The 18,154-nt window shown below is 40.9% G+C and overlaps 1 protein-coding gene across 1 annotated transcript; it reads right to left on the bottom strand.

Moving 5' to 3' along the window:
* Positions 1 to 873: 873 nt before the first annotated feature.
* On the bottom strand, positions 874 to 14,642 carry tent4a (terminal nucleotidyltransferase 4A). Its single transcript, XM_051955886.1, is given in 18 exon segments — positions 874 to 4,203; positions 5,251 to 5,360; positions 5,363 to 5,423; positions 5,614 to 5,736; positions 5,738 to 5,773; positions 7,714 to 7,895; positions 8,025 to 8,128; positions 8,214 to 8,280; positions 8,283 to 8,316; positions 8,318 to 8,340; positions 8,928 to 9,141; positions 9,385 to 9,501; positions 9,503 to 9,514; positions 11,107 to 11,214; positions 12,249 to 12,369; positions 12,475 to 12,521; positions 14,507 to 14,545; positions 14,547 to 14,642. Coding segments are annotated over 18 exon segments (1,644 nt in total). The 5' UTR covers positions 14,628 to 14,642; the 3' UTR covers positions 874 to 4,038.
* Between the last annotated feature and the right edge of the window lie 3,512 nt (positions 14,643 to 18,154).

Genomic DNA, 18,154 nt, shown 5'->3' with positions numbered 1-18,154 from the left:
AATCACATGAAGACTGGTGAAGACTGAGACCTTGGGCGTTCAGAAATGATTTAACACAGTGAAGTTAATTTCAGTAATCTGTGTATGGCAACTTAAAGCTGCACCAGTTGATATTTTTACATCAGCACAGGGTCAAATGACTACACATAATAAACAAGACGACATGGTCATCAATATCCCCCGCCACATGTGATGTCTATGAGTCTATATCCAAGATAGTGATCAAGGGCCATAACTCTGTTCAATATTATCGCACAGGTCTCATTTTCGAACTTGATCAAGGTGTCCATGGTGTGAAGCTACACACTAAATTTCGTAATCCTAGCTGTAATAGTTTCCGAGAAAAGCTGTCCCCCTCATCTCGGACGGACGGAGACCAAACCTATATCACCCTTTTCCACTTCGTGGAGGCGGGGGATAATAAGGGGTCAGTCATAGTTACCAATGCGCTGAGAAATATCACCCAACTACAGGTTCTCTCAGCTCTACAAAAGGATTAAGCATCTCGTCCAGGTCATTGTTATGGTTGATGGTCCACCCTTTATTGTTTTGATCCACTTTCACCACTCTTATCAGTGTAGCTCTGAGTCACAGGAAGGATCCATTTTCAATAAAATAGCTCTGATAAAACCACAACATCCTACTTCCCCCAACCCAAACAACAACGTTAGCAGCTAGCTGACATTTTCCCCTTAGGGGTCGGTGAGGAAGACCAATTATTGGACTTTAACAGCTGCCTGTAAGTGACTCCAAATGAATGTTAATGTTTCTTAAAAGTGTACTTACATAACAGTTCAACAACATTTTCACCAGAAATGAATGAGTGCAACTTTGCTTATTATCATACATTTACTGAAAAAGCACACACCTGACTGGCAGTTTTAAAATGTTTATTAAAAAATAAAATAGAAAAAAATATATTTACATAAAAATGTCAACAAAAAAAAAACAACAAAAAGAAAAAAAATAAAACAAGCTGGGCAGTGGTTTCCTCTGGCCACGGGTAGCTAGGTGTCCGTTTTGAGGGCCACTGCTCACATGAATCAGCCAGGACAACTGAAAGGCTGCCGTCTTTCTCTGAACAGCAGCCGCCAGTTTAAAATCCCTCACTGTATTGCAATGGGGGTATTATTACACTGCATCTCCATGTAAATGTGTGCACCAAAATCTCAGCTGTCCAAGTCGCTCTCCTTGTTTTCTTTTCCCGCTTCCTTTAACATCAGTCTGAAGAAGGGAGGGCAGCGTGGCAGAGCACTACCAGGACTTTCGTTCAGCCGTTTCCACCATCATCAGGTGACAGAAAGCAATGAGGAAGAGTGAACATGGAGTATTGACTGCACTGGACGGCTGAGATGCACAGAGATTTGAATCCATACAGACTTCCAAGGATACTGCATGTCATTGCAGTCTTTTCTGTTAAGATGTCGGCAACTCTAACCCAGTCAAGAACCTTCTATCACCAATTTCATCATCAGTTTTCCATCAATGCTGGTTCTAATCTCTTAAAGCAAGCTGTCAGGGTTGTAGTTTCAAAGGGTTATACAGGCTTGCAAACTACATCCACCTGGTTATTGGTATTGGGCTAAAACTGCATGGAATATGCCAACTTGCTCACCTCCACATGGATGGAAAATAATTATTTAGAAAACACTCATCCAGAGTGTCCGTAATTGTTTGGGTGGAAATCATAAAATCCAAAGGGAATTTCTCGGCTGCAGGTGTTGATTAGCTCAAAATCCATTTGGCCTGTGTTTTGATTGACAGATCAGAGTTGCCATGGTTTAAAGAAAAAGAAACAAAACAATTAGAGTAACAGTACTGAACGAGTCTCTGTAAAAAGTCTAGAATTGTTGGTGGACACTTTGCCCCCCTGTGAAGTGCTCCTGCAGAGTGCAAGTCGCTCTCTGGGTGCACTTGTTCATGAATGGTCGGGTGTCTGATTAAAAACTTGTGGTGGCAAGTCATGAGTCTCAATACTTTCTCACACACGTTTCACTATGTCACACACTACACAGAGCCAACCACTGACATTAACATCCCCCCATTCCTTACATTTGACTGGTAGATGTAGAAAACTAGACTCTGACTTAGACTTCATACAAATACAATGGGGTCAGGGGATGGGGCTGTAGTTCACATGAGTTGGCTTGAGAGTCTGACAGTCGGTAACATTACTCTAGTCCAACAAGCAGTGTTTAAAATGGAAAAGAACCCTAAACGGAAAATACAGGAGTTGACACGATAATTAGAATAATCCACTTGCATAGTAATAACACCAGCGTGTGTAGTGTTCTGGGCGAGTCACAGCCTTCGACAGTCCTGTCTGTGAGTGTGTGTGTGTATTTGTGTGACACTGTGTGCTCGCGAAAAACGTTGTACACACACTCCAAGTAAACACAAAGAAAGGCATTGCAAACAATTAGCGGAAGTACCTGGCAATCAAATATACACAAGATTCCTGAATGGAATCAAAATATAGTTCCCTTTCACTAGGGTCCTTAGTTCAGGAAGACCCCCAACCCTCCCCTCCTTCTCTTTTGTCCAGGACCACAAAAGGAGAAAACCTTATCTCTGAGCATCTCGGTCTGCACTGATTTACAGCTGTGGGCAAAAGCTGACCTCAGTTCTGGGATCAGATTTCCACAACCATGTCCCTCATCTAGACAAAGTTAGCATAGGAGGAGTTCTCTGACCTGGAATCAGTGGGTTTCTGTCCTCTTACCCTAATCTTGATCTTTAAATTCAAGTCAGATAAGCTGTTGCCTTCTTGGCCCCAACACTCCTACAACATGTATTAAAAAGAGACGAGCACAAAAATGAAACTCACAAGCATATATGTTGAGCAGAACAAGTTCACTCAGGCCAACGTCCTGCACTCTCTGGAAGCTTTTCTTTTAAAATTACCTCCAGTGGAGTGGAAACTGGCCAAGACTAAAGTAGCAGGCCACCGCCAGCCTTCCCCTGACTGACAAAATATGGCAACAAAACATCCCCGTAAGGGATGCACACAGAGATATACACATACACACAATCTCCAGGTGGCACTGCTGGAGTACTGCTCTTTCAGGTCAAAACCAGGAGTACATCCTCTCCCCTCATTTCTCAGAATATCCCAGGGTGCAATTTTCATCCCTCCACTTCTCTCCAGCATGTCTTAGACTAACTGGATTGAGGAACAAAACTTCCGTGGGGAATTTATTGTTTACCTCACCCACTTTCACAAGACAACCAGAAGAAACATTGAAGGAATAACCAGACGAGCACTCCTAATCCCTTTCTGCTATCGCGTCTCTGAATCAAATCGAACACCACATTTAAAAAGTGGAGACAGGAAGAGGAGGGGGGGGGGCCTCTGAACTGGGGTCCATCTCAACCTGATGACTGACACACACTCCTGCACACACTCACACAGAACCACAAAGTGATGAGCACATACACACTCTAGAGATGCTGCCACGGGAAAGGTTTTCGTAAACAAAATTTAAAACTCTACAAAAATAAAATAACAGTATAAAATGCCTTTGCATATACACACACACACACAAAATTAAATAAGCTTTAACTTTTGTTTCAAAAAGAAAAAGAACATTATTGCACAAAATGAAAACTGTTTGTTCTTAAGCAACTGTTAAAAAAAAAAAAAAAAAAAAAGTAATGTTGACCCACAGGTAGCTTGGCTGCTAGGGTCAAGACGAGGTCAAGGGAACTTTGCAACGCCATCGCCACCAAGTCCAACAAAAATTAACAAAAACCGTAAAAGAAATGAAACGCGGATGAGGAAAACACAATACTGAGTGTAACATAATACTGAAATAAAGAAAAAAAAAACTGTGAATAAAAGTCATGCAGAAATGGAAAGGTACAGATAGTAGGAGGAAGATGCAGAGCTGAGAGCTGCTCCAAGATGAGGCAGCCTCAGAGTGAAAACTGCTGGTCTCTAGTTCTCTGCCTGCCTGTCCATCCTCCTTCAAGACGAACGAAGAGCCAGGGTTTGCAGCCAGAGAGGAGGAGGAAAAGTTGGGGGGAGCGGAGTGGTTTCTATCTGCTGAGGCTAACCGGCAGGCTGTCCCTCTTCCTGCGTCGCCAAGTGTTGCGGTGATACTGTGTGTGCGTGTGAGCGTGTGTGTGTCCGCGGTTAGCCAGAACAGCGTTGTTGACCAGCGGTGGGTTGTGGAAGCCCTTCACGTTGAACTTGACTCCATTCTGAGGAGGGATGGAGAGAATAGGGGAAAAAAAAAGTTATTCATGATACAACAATGATGCTATTTTTGCTGACTTGATGCTTTTGTGGTAAAGAGTTCTCCATTCTCCATTCTTCTGTGAATTACTGTGTTGAGGCTCTAGCACTATTAAACAAAACTGACAAATTATCGGATCAAATATTCTGCATTTTCAGTTTTTTAGTATCATTATTTTTTTACAGATTATAGACAGAATAAAGATATAGAAATATGAACTACTTCGAGGCTATCTCTGTGGTCTAAATTAATATTCTACTCGTACAACTCCCTGACTGGTTATATAGCACAATTAATAGCCTATCAACAATGAAAGATGAATTAAGAAAAGTTATCTTTTAATTAAAAATATGTAAACATAAATCAACAAAGACAGTTCATTACAGCTTGTGCTATTCCAAATTTTAACACCGACATTGTATTATATGTTATGCATTTATTTTCCAAATATCAATACTGGTCCTGTTGACTATGAATGACTGATATTGATTTTAGCTTTAAAAAACATTGCTGGGTGACCCCCAGTGCACTTAATCTAAGCTATGAGATAACTAGCTTAGCATAAAGATTGGGAAAAGGGAAACAGCTGGCTAAAAGCTAATGAAGAGGTTGTACCTGGTTTGTTCAATCTGTCCCCATAAACTTTAGCGAGCCAATAGGTAGTAAGAACTCAAAGTTGAATAACAAATCCATGTTTCTCTGACAGTTCCAAGTCATTTCCCCTAATAATAGTTAAATGTCAAATGTTGGGACCGCAGAGCAGCGGTATGGGCTGTTATTGTTTACTGAGGATCTATGGCTTATAAATGATAATCTGATGTTTTCATGGCCTCAAGAAAGCAACAGAGAGGAGGGAGTCGGTGAACAAAGAGAGATAAAGCAATCAGACACTTGACAGAGAAGGACTCTGAAGAGAGACAGAAAATAAGAGATGGAAAGAGTGTAAACCCGTGTGTGAGACAAGGTTGTCTTGACAGTGCATTTGAGTGTGTTTGTGGCATCCGGCGCCTACCTTGTGTGTGTGGCTGGAGTGGGGGCTGGGCGGAGGCTGGGGGCTGGAAGGGGCAGGGGCATGAGCATGAGCTGGGGGGGGCATGTGGAAGAAGGGGGGAGCCCGGTGTCTATACACACCTGTCTGCCAGGTATGGAGTGCATTGCTAGACCACCGGGCAGTGAGACGCGAGCCTGGGGATGGAGGGGACAGAAGTTAGGAGTTTATATCAAATGCTGTGAATTACTGACTATAAATCAGCCTCAGAAATTGTACATAGTTCTCTTATTCCAAATGTTAAGCATGATATCAGCAGTCCTATTTTACATACATGATCTAAGCAAATGCAGTCACGCTTGCCTGCAGCCTCTACTTTGTGCCTACCTGTGAACCTGGAGGCATGAGCAGATGGTGTCCTCCTATGCCAGGCTTGCCGGTGCCCATGTTGAGGCCTGGTGGTAAAGCTAGGCCGAGAGCTGGAAAGGACGGGTACGCTGGGAGGGTTGGCAGAGGGTGGGGGGCACGGCAACGCTGAATCAGAGTCCTGGCAGATCACAGAGGAGGCGATTGAAAACTAGGTTAAAGATGCCAATGTAGCCGCTGACTGCTAACATCTAAATACTTGGATTCAAATAGGATGCATTTCTATCAGGTGGGTTAGAGAGAGAAAAAATGACTGTGCTTATCATGGCAACACGTAACTCCATTATGTTGGCTGTCAACTTCATAATCGCAAGAAACTGTAGCTGCAATGCATCATTTACCCATGTAGAACTCACAGAGGTCACAGGTGTTTTGTACTGGATAATGTTGGCTATCATGTGGACTGTAATAAAGATACAGGAAATGTGGGGTGAGCCCAAGTGGTCTAAGGCATGCAATAAAGGCTCACCAGCTGAGGTCACTGTGGCTGTAACATTCTCAAAATTTGATATGCTTGTATATTTGTCTATATTAGCCTTCACATCAAGAAAAAAAACTTTTTGTATTATCAAACTAAGACTGAAATTTTAGAACTGTTCATAACGGTGTAGGGGAGACCAGGATCATGCAGTTGGGATCCTGTATGACCTAACAATTTAAAAAAGGGTTTTAATAAGGTCTGGTGTACACAATCCAGATATTTTTCTAGATGGATATCTATTCCCTCAGAATTAAAAAATAAAACATGTCCACACAATTAATATTATAAAAATATTTCTGTACACACAAGAACACAAAAAAGACTACAAATGCTCTAACAAGCATACCAGGCCAGTCTAAATAAATGCATCCATCCATCAAATCATTAAATATTGGAGAAGATTTCACCATTTTCTCAACTTTAAACAACAGATGCTGTGGCAAACAGAGGCTTTTTTATGTAGGTGAAGTGGTGCAACAATGTATGGTTAAGTTGTTGTTTCACTGCCTGTTGTTTAACTGACAGTTTTAACTAAATGCAGAGACAGTGGTATATATCTGGCACTTCTTGTTGTTTCAGGTGAATGCTCATTACACAAAACAACTATGGATACTCCTGAACTAAAGTTTTCAAAATCTGCATCTTGTAAAGCTGCAAAAAAACTATTCTGAGTGACACAGAATGCTGTTTACATATGCACCACAGGCCAAAATGCAGAGGAAATTGTTTGTTTTGCAAATTATCCATATTATTGAGCGCATTCTGTTATTCACTGAAGTGTGCACATACAGTAACTTGTTCAGGTGTATCATTAGGGGAGGCAAACTAGGCAAATTTTAGCTTCTCTTTCACCTCCCAACAACAGCCCCCCAGAATCTAGGATCGCCTCTACCTACTTGCACACAGGTGACCTCTTTTGACCACCAGTTCTGAAACAATACAATGGAAAGCAAATCTATTATTTTTGTTCATTTCTCATAGAAGCAGGACATTATGTCAGCACCTATGTTGGAGACAATGCAGAAATGTGCTGTGGCATCAAAATCGGATGACTTCATAACAACTAGTATCACTGGAATCAATTTTGATTTGTGGAACCTAGTGAAAGCTTGAAAATAATTCACAGTGTAATATGGGGTGAGCTGAAGAGCCAAGTTAATAAAGATATTGGGGTGCTTTGCAGGATTTTGATCAGAATGTGATTATTATAGTATGTACAACTATGTGACCATAATTCCAAAGCTCTGGTTCTGCTTTTTCTTGTGAAATGTGTTCAGTATCCATGCAAAAACATGTTTAGGAGTAATTCAAATAAGACAAGTGGGTGCAGATCTGTATGTGGATCGTAACTATGATTACATTTTTTTTAAAATTCCAAATTATTTTCCTTGCCAAATCACACAGAGAATAAACTGGCATCACTGTGAAGGTCAAGTTGTGCTATTTCATTTGGTATGCACTCCAGGGTAATTCAACCACTATGAAGGGACACATCAGAAACTTGTAACTGCTCATTTACATTGAGTGTTTTTAGTTTTGTTTTTTTGCTTTCCTACACTTGTACATTTGTGTTTTCTTACATTGTCAGATCCAGACAGTGAGGAGACTGATGAGGCTGACGAGTGCTGCTGAGGGCTAGAGATGGACATTGGAGAGTCTGCACTATGGGGTGACACAGAGTCCCTTTGCTGTTCTTCAGACCCGACACCGCCACCCAGCACACAGGACTCCTGCTCCGGCACTGGCTCCTTGGGAGGTGACACTAAAGAAAAACAACGAATGGTGAGGACAGATGGGATGCACAGCTACGCGTTCAAAAAAGTCAGCAAGTCACTCACTCTCCAAGCTTTACTCAGTGGATAACATCATTTTCATAAGGCATGATTTGTACCTGTGTTGTCAATTCGCGCCAAGTCTCTTCCCCCCCACTTCTTAATGATCCATTCCCTGTAGTCGATCACTTCCTGGGTCAACCTGATTATCCTTCCCAACGTGCTGCAGAGACGAGAGAAGTGTTTCAGAAGGAGCAAAACTTGCATTCAAGGTATCTCTAGCGCTTTTCAATGGATTTGCTTCTCACCTTTCACAGTCTTTGTGGGATAAGACCGTGGCAAGTGGAGACACAGCATGACTCAGAACAGTGTAGCATAGTCAAACACCTGCTTGACGTGGATGGCCCCATTAGGAACCCCTCCCCACATCATTACCTACATGAAAAGGAAACATCAGAATTAGCTATGTGTGAAAATCAAGCACAGTTTAGACATCTTCTGAAACTGGAACTCGCTACTATTGTATGCAAAATGTGCAAAGTATAGTCTCATCACAACCAAACTAATTTACATCAAACCATATAGTTTTGTCATTAAATAAAAAAAAAGTCAAACTAAATTGTGGATCTTAAATCACTGCCAGTGTATGACATTTTACTATGTTTGGGAACAACAATGAACCACACCAGGTGAAAACTGGTGCACTGCGTGGTTCAAACATTTTCATTGCCTGCCGACATGTCATTCTTGACGCCACCACCAGATGCTGCCAAAATAAGCCCATTCATCTGTGGCAGAGCTTTTCAATATCTTTTATCTTATAGCTGCTAAATACAACTCATTAAAGCTCAAAAGCCAGAAATAAAACAAATTTAAAATAGTGAATTAGGTATTTTGAAGAAAAATACTTGTTTAGATTCATCGACTAATTGGTTACCAATAGTCAAAATATTTAGTTATTTCTTCTCAGATCCAGATTTTATTTGGGTTAAACAAGTATTTTTATCCACTGCAAAACGCACCAGGAAGTAGTGGGTCCTCTATGCAGAGCATGGATGGCCTGTATCCATTTGTCATGGCCTTCATCATCTCCTCTTTGGCTATGTATGCGCCTCCATTTTTTATGCGAATCCCTGTTTTCAAGTAGTTGAAATGGCGGCCGTATAACTCAAAGAACTCGATCAGCAGCACCCCCAAGTTCTCACTGGGGATTCTGGCATCGATACGAGGATGGAGCTGAAGAGAGAGGAAAGGGAGACAGGATTAGTATGTACCCAAGACAAGAGCTATTGCTGAGATTTTGATTTATGTCAGTCCACAACACCACGTCAAAACATGTTTATGAATGCCGTTTGAATAAAAACTAATTCTAGTACCAATATTGTTACTGCTGGCTGCTAATATCGTACGTACTGTATATTAAAAGCAGCACCACTATAAAAGGGCAGGCTCTACCATTGTGATGCTGTGTTACTGTACCTGTAGGAAACTGATAACCATGAGGATGAGGCTGTAAGAGCTGATGCCCCCGGTGAAGACCTCATTTAGATCTCTCTGCAGTAGAAACTGCTTCAGAACAAAGATCAGGTAAGGCAAGCACTGGATACTTCTGGAAAGCAGACAGCGAAGAGAGATGTGGAATGAGAATGGCTGATTCAAACTGTGGCTTAAGTACAAGGAATGGAGCACAGGACAGAATCTTAAAAAGAAAACGTAGATGAAAGACTGACTCGGGCTCCAGTCGTATATGTTCCAGAGGACAACGAGAAGTTTCTGAAGAGATATACGGTATAGTGAGTCAGAGATACGACTAAATACATGAACAGTGAAGAGAAGAAATCATCCAAATGACGCTAATGTGCCAGTAATTATAATATCATTTAGAGGTGTGAATCCTTGGCGAAATAACAACTCAGCTTATTCAATTCAATAGCATACAGTCTTCTTATTTAAATTTGGGTCCATTACATTGAGTAAACCATGTCTTGATTCAGCAGCTATATCATTAATAAGACATTATTATGTTCCATGCACATGTATATTGCAGTAGATATTCATTCAGCACAACCTCTACGACAACTACTTGCAGCCTCGGTGGTAGATTCAGTGTCGCTTCAGGTAGTTTTATACATTTTTCATGTTGCACAGAAAACCACTAAGAAAAAGCCTGGCTAAAGTCATGATTATCGCTGAAACCAAATGTTTTAAAACATTATTTTTCCAGTAAACGACTGTTACAACACCCTATTTACCACATGAATACTCCGTCTAGCTGCCGACTGGCAAAACTTTCAAACGTTACAAATATGCTCATTTTCCAGTTGAAAAGGGAGGCATAACCCCCCTAGCAGCATGCGTGTGCAGATCTGTGCCAGTGGAGCAAACAGCTTGTTTGACATACGAGAATTAACTTTGGGGACCTCTCCATGACAAGACTGCACTGGAGTCTGTCCCGCCCCACACATTAACAACATCAACCATCGCTGGGTTGACACGGTGCGTGGTCGTCGACAGCAGGATTTCAAGCTCTGACATGCATTGCCAGATAATCAGAATCCATACATAAAACAACAACAGCGGGTAAATGCCAGAATCTGACAGCTTGCTGGAACGTCAAGCACCTGGAATTTCGCTCCTGGATTTGCTACTATAACCGTGACTAAAGCAGGCAGAGATCCACCTTCAGCAGGAATTCTGTCAGAGCCACGGGGTGAAATTACCGCCGCTGAGACGATTTGGCAACAAAGTCATCGGCAAACAACACGGACTCGGGTCAAGTTAAGTGGAGATTTATACTGAGCACGGTTGCTGGGGTCTGTTCCAGCTTCACTTTGGAAATGAGATGGGCCAGCACAAGATTGAAGTGAAGTAAAACGTAATGCTTTAAACTGCTGGCTTGCCTGATTCGCGGAGGGAATTTCCAAAGTTCTGTATTTAGACCCTACTGTAAAATGGTAATTATGTGACTCCTCATGTGTTTTTTTTATTTAAATACATCTTACATGACCTTTTTCTGCTCTCTTCCTCCTTCTGTATGCACTCCATGTAATGTGCACTGTGGCCTGATTTCATTTTAGTCTGTCTTAAATGGGATATCTGCCTGTTATTTCTTGCTTCCTGTTCAGATTCGGTGATTGAAAACATACCAAAGTAACACGTGTGGCTGCAACCAACAACGTCCGAGGCACAAGGGCCGCTCACCTTTACGTAGTCTTTTATGAAGCTTGCCGCCTTGACTCCGGTCTCCACGTTAAAACTGATGTCCACCTTCACGTCGGTCTCCTGGTCTGTCAGCTTGATGATTGGCACCTGAAAGAAAGTGAATGTATTAGCAAACATTACGGAGATCTCAGTATCTAAGAACATACTCCCTGTGTTCTGGAATCAAAGAAGAGGTGTGTCTGTCACAGTTGGTGAGCTTGCAGAAGGAATAGCTTATTCAAAAATGAAAACTGAGCCATTAACTACTTATTATCATGTCAGTCAAGGAGGCACTGAAGCTTGCCGTGGTTCGCCTGGTTGTGTGCGCGCCCCACAGGATGAATGTGTGGGTTACTGAGCTATCATTTCAAAAACTACCACTGCGGGACTGCAGCTATAAACACTTTCACCGCAGTAGGTGCACACATTACACTGAGCTGTGGAACAATGCCTCAACTTTGACACAATGTAGCAAAGTTAAGCCAGAATGAGATTGATCTCAGCTGGACAGAGGAGGACAATGGCGATGGTTTTTATTTTTGGGTGAAGGAGAGCTGACACAGCATACATTTCAGGATTCACACGTGAACAGCAAACTATTTATCTGTAAAAAGTGGACATAAAGTTCACCTAAAGTGGCAAAATGTGGCCCCTATCAGGCCAACAGATGGAGGGCACTAACTGAGCCTCATAAGTTATTGCACTTCCTCTTTTTTCTACTCACATCTTTCCAATGATGATAAACGGGATGAGTCAAAGCTTTAGAAGTCTAAGTGACCATTTGAAGTCCTAGAGAACTTTTCAAGAAATGTAAAAAAGTGCTGCCAAATGTTGATTTGTCTGGGTTCATTCCAGTTCCCCTCTTGGTTGTAATATTTCATCACTTGCCGTGAAGAATAAAACCTTGAAGGGGACTGAAAATGAACTGTCAAACAATCCTATTACACACATCATTAATCACTGCATCCGTATATGGAATAGTCAGTCACTATTTTAATAAAGTCTCCATTATATTTGATGGAGATCTGTTGATGCAAACCAGTCTGGCATTATTGCAAGAACACAGCATGAATACAGGATGAAATATGTATGCATGCATAGTGAGAGGAGTTGAGAAATGTGGCCTGGCTGCCTCTACTTACTGTAGCCTTATCCAGCACTTTAATGGAGAAAGGTTCTGCAACGTTATGTTTGCGAAGAGCTTGTTCTAGCTCTTGCAGCGGGGGACGTTCCCACTTTCCAAACACCACTAGGTCAATGTCACTGAGGAGAAAAGGTGGGAAGAACATTAAATTACTGCCCAGCAAAACGCACCAAGAATGGAATTGATACTTTTAGTTTTCTTTACTTATGGATTCTAGGACTCACCTTGTTGGAAGGTAAAGGCCTGTGCTGAAGCTGCCAAATATTTGGACCTGGAAAACAATGTTGAAGAAATATAAAAACAATGGCCAAAATCACTTTAGCTGAACTGATAGCAATTAACTCAGTATGCATGACATTCTCTCATGTTACTTTTAATCATAAAAGGATTTGGCAGCGATTACAGATCTTGTATCAAAAACCAGCTCATTTGAGGTGATGGTGTGTATATCCAGTTCACGTTTGCGAACTACCAGGAATGAGGTATTTCCGGGTTCCACTTCAGAGACAGTAAACAATGCCGAGTCGAGTATGCTGCCAAATCGAGTATACAATGGCTAAGAAAAAAAATGCTGTGCTTGGGGGGCGCTGCAAGCGAAAGCTCTCCAGAGGAAGCAGAGTGAAGTTCTTTCCTTTTCCGTCTGGTAAATACGACAAGGCAACAGCACAAGGACAGGGCAGGATTAATGGGTTGAAATGAAAAGGGAGGCTGGTACAAATCAGAGACTTGATCCATTTACCTGACAATGTGGCTCAAAGTGGAAGTGGGGAAGAATGGCAGCCAACAAATCACTGCTGCGCGTGTTTACATGATTAAGTAATGAGAGGGGCATTACATCAACCCTACCTCGGTGCACTTTTCTAAACCATTTCTACACATATTTAAAGTGCACGTGCTTCTAAAAATAAATGAATAATATTTTTTTTAAATCACACTGATTAATAACCATTTTTTAGTTCATTACTTTTTAAAATTTCTAATCTGTAGCCTGATCCCTCCTACAGAACTACTACTATCAGCTCCAGTATGGTGACTTGCTGGTTAAAAGAAACTCAGGCATAAACACAGAGAGGTGCATCTTACATATGAATGTCATTTGTAACTCTCTGAACCCCAAAACTGCCAGCAAGTTTGAGCCAGCCAAAAAACAAAGAAGGCAAAATGAGAACATTTATCAGAATTACGATCTGCAAAAACAGAAATAATCATTGGATTGTAACTTTTTGATACTTTCTTGAAATGCTCATCTGTAAAAATCCTGTTTTGTCAGAAAACCTGACCAAATCCAGGTTTAAAATCATGATACTTCATCAAAATCACTACATGCGACATAAACCCAAGTTGTAGTTTCGAGGAGTTGGGACGTCATGTGGCTAATTCTTGGATGGGTCACGTAACTTTCTAGAGTTGTGCTGTCACTGTGAGGTGGTCAGGGAATTAGGTTTGGCAAGGGAAATTGTCCAGCAGGTTAAACCTCCAGAAATTGGGATTGCAACAGATCATGAAATCTCATTTTTGGATGAAATCACTGCTTTTGAGTCACAGGTTGGACTGTTTTTCTCATTAGCAAAGAAAAAAAAGAGCGGTGACAGATACTGCCATGACTGCCACCGTTGACTGCTTATGACATGCCCCGTTCATGGGAACTGCTTTATATCTTTGTCAGTGCATCTCTGCATGAAGATTTTAGGGAACTATTCTTCATCAAGCTGGAGGTATGTTATCAGTGCAGGAACTGGATCACTTTCTTCAAAACTGTGAGATAAGCAGCTAAAGGCTACAAGCTATGTTTTCAGTTTTACCCTACAGACATGACAGTGGATGCTGTCATTCATTTCCAAAATGTCAAACTAGTCCTTTATCTTAAAATGACACTTAATAAACACGCTTAAAGTAGGTATATAGGAGTAAAAATCTTCAGATGAATAAAATAAAAGCAAAGTCAAACGTTCCTTATGACTCATTCCCATGTGAATTCATGCCAAAATGCAAAAGGAGGATATACAACTTAATTACCAATATAACTGGTGTTATCTTCATACAACCCTCTACATCCTCTAAAAGAAACAGGGCCTACAGAACATCTCAAGCAGTGATTTATGAGGCAATCTGACATCACAGTTTGTCTCTGTGCCAATAATTTCCTCCTCCAAGAGTGAACTGTGTGATTTAAGAGACTGCGCTCTCTAAGATATTAATTTCCTGAGGAGGTAATCCAAACCAATAGAGGCACGCGTCTATGTGTGTGTGTCTTACATCTGCAGTAGGCCAAAGCTCCTTGATGACCATCTCTATGCCGGTTCACCACCTCCTGCCTCATAGCTGCCTCCTCCGGCCGAGGTGACATGAAGTTATAGAAATCCATCACGTCCTTCATGGAGTCTGAATGGAAAGGAGGATGACAAACAAGGGTTACTCCCACCACACTGATGCTTCAACAACACACAGACCTGCAGAAACACCTGGACTGAAAGAACAAAATATAAGCCACCTCAATATATTTCACATTGCCATTTATATATGAGTATACAATTCACAATTTGATAATTGCAGATGCTTTGGAAGAAAAAAAATCTATCATTCACAGTTATGTTTAAACCCCTCATCATGTGAGTGCCAGGCAAGTCATTTTAACAGTATGTTCTAATGGAAATCCAGTGTATTTTATCAGTGTTTGATAGTTATAATGCCCCCAAAAAACAAAACTAAGAAAGCACTTCAACAACTGAGCTGCTGACACTGTTCTTAAATGGATCAGGTATCAACCACACGACTATCCATAGTGCCTTATTAATGTAGAGATGTCAATAGCAGATCCTGAAGTGCTTTGTCCGGGCAGATCCAGGCATGTTGTATTCAGAATTCGATTATTCTTTACTATGTATCCACCGCAGCCTGCTACTTTGGGCAGTGCTGCTCTCCTTAATGATAGCCAGCTTCCACACTGGAAGCATTTCAATGCATATGAGAGTGTGAAGTGGGAAATGAGTTGGTCACACAGGTCACTGACTCTGTTCCGACACCTGGGTTGGCAAAAATTCACAAAGCTCCAAGTAGTAACAACTCACAAAATCTCACCCAGCTCTTTTCTTATTGGCAGTGTTTAAAACTTTCATTTTAACCTGTGCTGATCACTTTTAATGTTTAATATGACATGATGTGTCCAGGCATATAGGTCATTTTCAACGAGGTCACAATGAAACTTGGTCATTGTTTGGTCTTTGGGCTCTCTGTGCAATCTGTACTTTACCATAGATTGTTTTCAACAGCATCACTTTACATCCATGTGCATTTCTGCTTCTACAACATTGATGTGTCTCCTCTCTTGGAAATGGTGAAAACATCACCCCACACAAGCTTTCACTACTATCAAAGCACTAATTTAAGTTGAGAAAAGTAACAGTTTGGGCCAGAGATAAAAATAGTATGTCAAACTTACAGGCTACAGCTGTTCAGTGTGTCAGATAAATATTTAATCAGCACTAAGGCAAATATATACTGGGCTTAAAGATGACCAGCACTAAATAAATATTATAAAAAAGGGAAAAAATTAATAATTTCTCTGCCCTAGATTTGGCCGTATGTATCACACTCTGTAATTGCAATCCTTAATGTAACTACTCGCCCAACAACAAGCCAGAACTCATTTGGTTATAGTGAGGTAGGAGAAAAGCTTAGGATTATTTTGATCTTCGGGAAAAACAAATCAAAACATGTGGTTCATGTGTTGACAAAGGTACAACACAAACCTGTGATTTTGTAAAACAGAATTTAGTATAAGACTGTGGGTCACATCATCCAGACTGAGCCTGAAGAGTCTCAGGCTCACTGCTGATATGGTTTCACAAATGACCGCAGAGGGGCATAATGTAAAGATTTCTAACCAGTCAAATGCATTCGAACAGTGGAAGTCTGTTCATGCCTGTGGCCATTCATTTTTGTAGGAATGCATGCCATGATGTCAGTGTGAAATACAGAACAGGGGGACTGTCACAATCAATTAGCAGAGCCCTGGAGGAAATGCACTCAGCCCATGTGCCCACTCCTTGGTGAAAACTCTGCCAGCAAACCAGTCGGACCAGGCGTGTCCATGTCAATGGTCCAGCGCTGACAGAGGACACGGGTATTGCTGGGTACCTCTGTGACAAAATATGAACTGCTCTACAGCCATCCGAGACAAACTAGCTTAAGGTCAAACATTCTTTAAGCTTCCAACTTCAAACACACTTCAGTGACTTTAGGGCCCAGAACTAAAGTAATTAATAATATTCCCTGCCAGACTCTACGGTAACGGTCTAATATGTTATTGTTACATTCACAGTTTAACTTTAACCTATACTTGAATCTCTGCTTATCACAAAATTGATCCAGTGTAACAACAGTTATCTGTATTGCACTCTCAGTTTTAAGTGCAACTACCTTCCAATGTTGGACTACAGAGAGCACCCTGAAGGCAAATCACTGCAAGACTCGTCAGTGCAGCAAGCCAAAACTTGCAGAAGAAACCCTGTACAAAAATAATACTCTGAGAAAATGAAACATGCTATTAATTCACTCATTATGGGGAAAATAACAATAGTAAGCAACTTACATTTGCAGTTCACTAAGATTTAGAGGCATTTGGGAAACTTAACATAGGCATGTGGAACTGCTTTCATGACAAACACTGATTCGTTGTACAGAAAATTCCCAGATGGGTGCAAGCAGCTTTTACAAATATCACAAGTTCTTGCAACACATTTGGAACTTCTTTGGTCATTTGTTTTGTAAGAAGGCTTCGGTCTGTGCAAAATGATCACAGTTATGGAAAAAAAATAAATCAAGCACAAAAATCCCAATATATTCAGTTCCACAGTTCTTATTACACCAGCAGGGTAGGTGTCATACATTTGCACTGCACTGACTGAGCATTCATATCAAACAGCAAGAAAGTGAGATCAATCTTAAAATACATACTCCAATTAATATGTGATCAGTCTAGTCAGTAGAACCTAAGTTTACTAAGACCCATCCCAAAATGTTATGTCACATCTCCATAAAGAATAACCGGGAAATAGACAGTTGACTGTGATTGTGAAAGGCCAATTATCCAGAACTTCATACAATGGAGTAAACATCTAACTCAACAGACTGAAAACGTTCTACTTTACTTTCATTAAGTGTAGTAAAATGCACTGAAAACTACTAAAACATACAATATTCTCATGTATACCAAGCATACTAGCATACTCTAACTACAAGCCAACCTGTTACTTTTATAATCAAGCAATTAACTCAGAAGATTAGCCACGGGTGTATAAACAGTTCAGTTACTAGCAAACAACCCTGTAAGCTAAACGGTTGAGGTATTTTATATTTATTTGCTTTAATATTTGGAGTTAATCACTAATTCAGGTTTAATTTCATTTGACAGAAGTCTAGAAATCCTGTTTTCAATTGCTAGCTTCCTAGCTTTAAGTCGAGCCTAAAGGAGAAAACCGTTAGCTAAGTTAGCTGTCAGGCTAACAACCGGACTACGTTTAAAGGCAGCAAATCCGGTCAAAACCTTCTAAATAAATAACCCACACGCAACAAACTACGTTGTGGTTACATTATTACACAACTACTCACATTAGGCGTTTTGTAACTGTAGTTCTCTACAGTTTATTGTAAATGTGTGTGTTTTTAAGCGGTGTAGTTTAAAGTTTGGAAGACAAATCACGACACTGGTCGTCTTTTTCGCAGTTATCTAAGGGCAGTGATTTAGCTAAGTAGCCGACGGCAAAGGGAGGGAGGGAGGAGGGGGGGGGCGGCAGCAAACAGCCCAACTCTATAATATTCTGCAATACTGTGTGTGATGGGGCTAGGAAACAAATACACTCCATTCTACTTTACCATACAATTTAACAGTAAAAATTGCACAAA

This window comes from Acanthochromis polyacanthus, chromosome 11 (genome assembly GCF_021347895.1).
Source record: "Acanthochromis polyacanthus isolate Apoly-LR-REF ecotype Palm Island chromosome 11, KAUST_Apoly_ChrSc, whole genome shotgun sequence".
Lineage (NCBI taxonomy): Eukaryota > Metazoa > Chordata > Actinopteri > Pomacentridae > Acanthochromis > Acanthochromis polyacanthus.
Note: the sequence above shows the minus strand (reverse complement) of the source record. Positions and strands in the feature narration are given on the sequence as shown.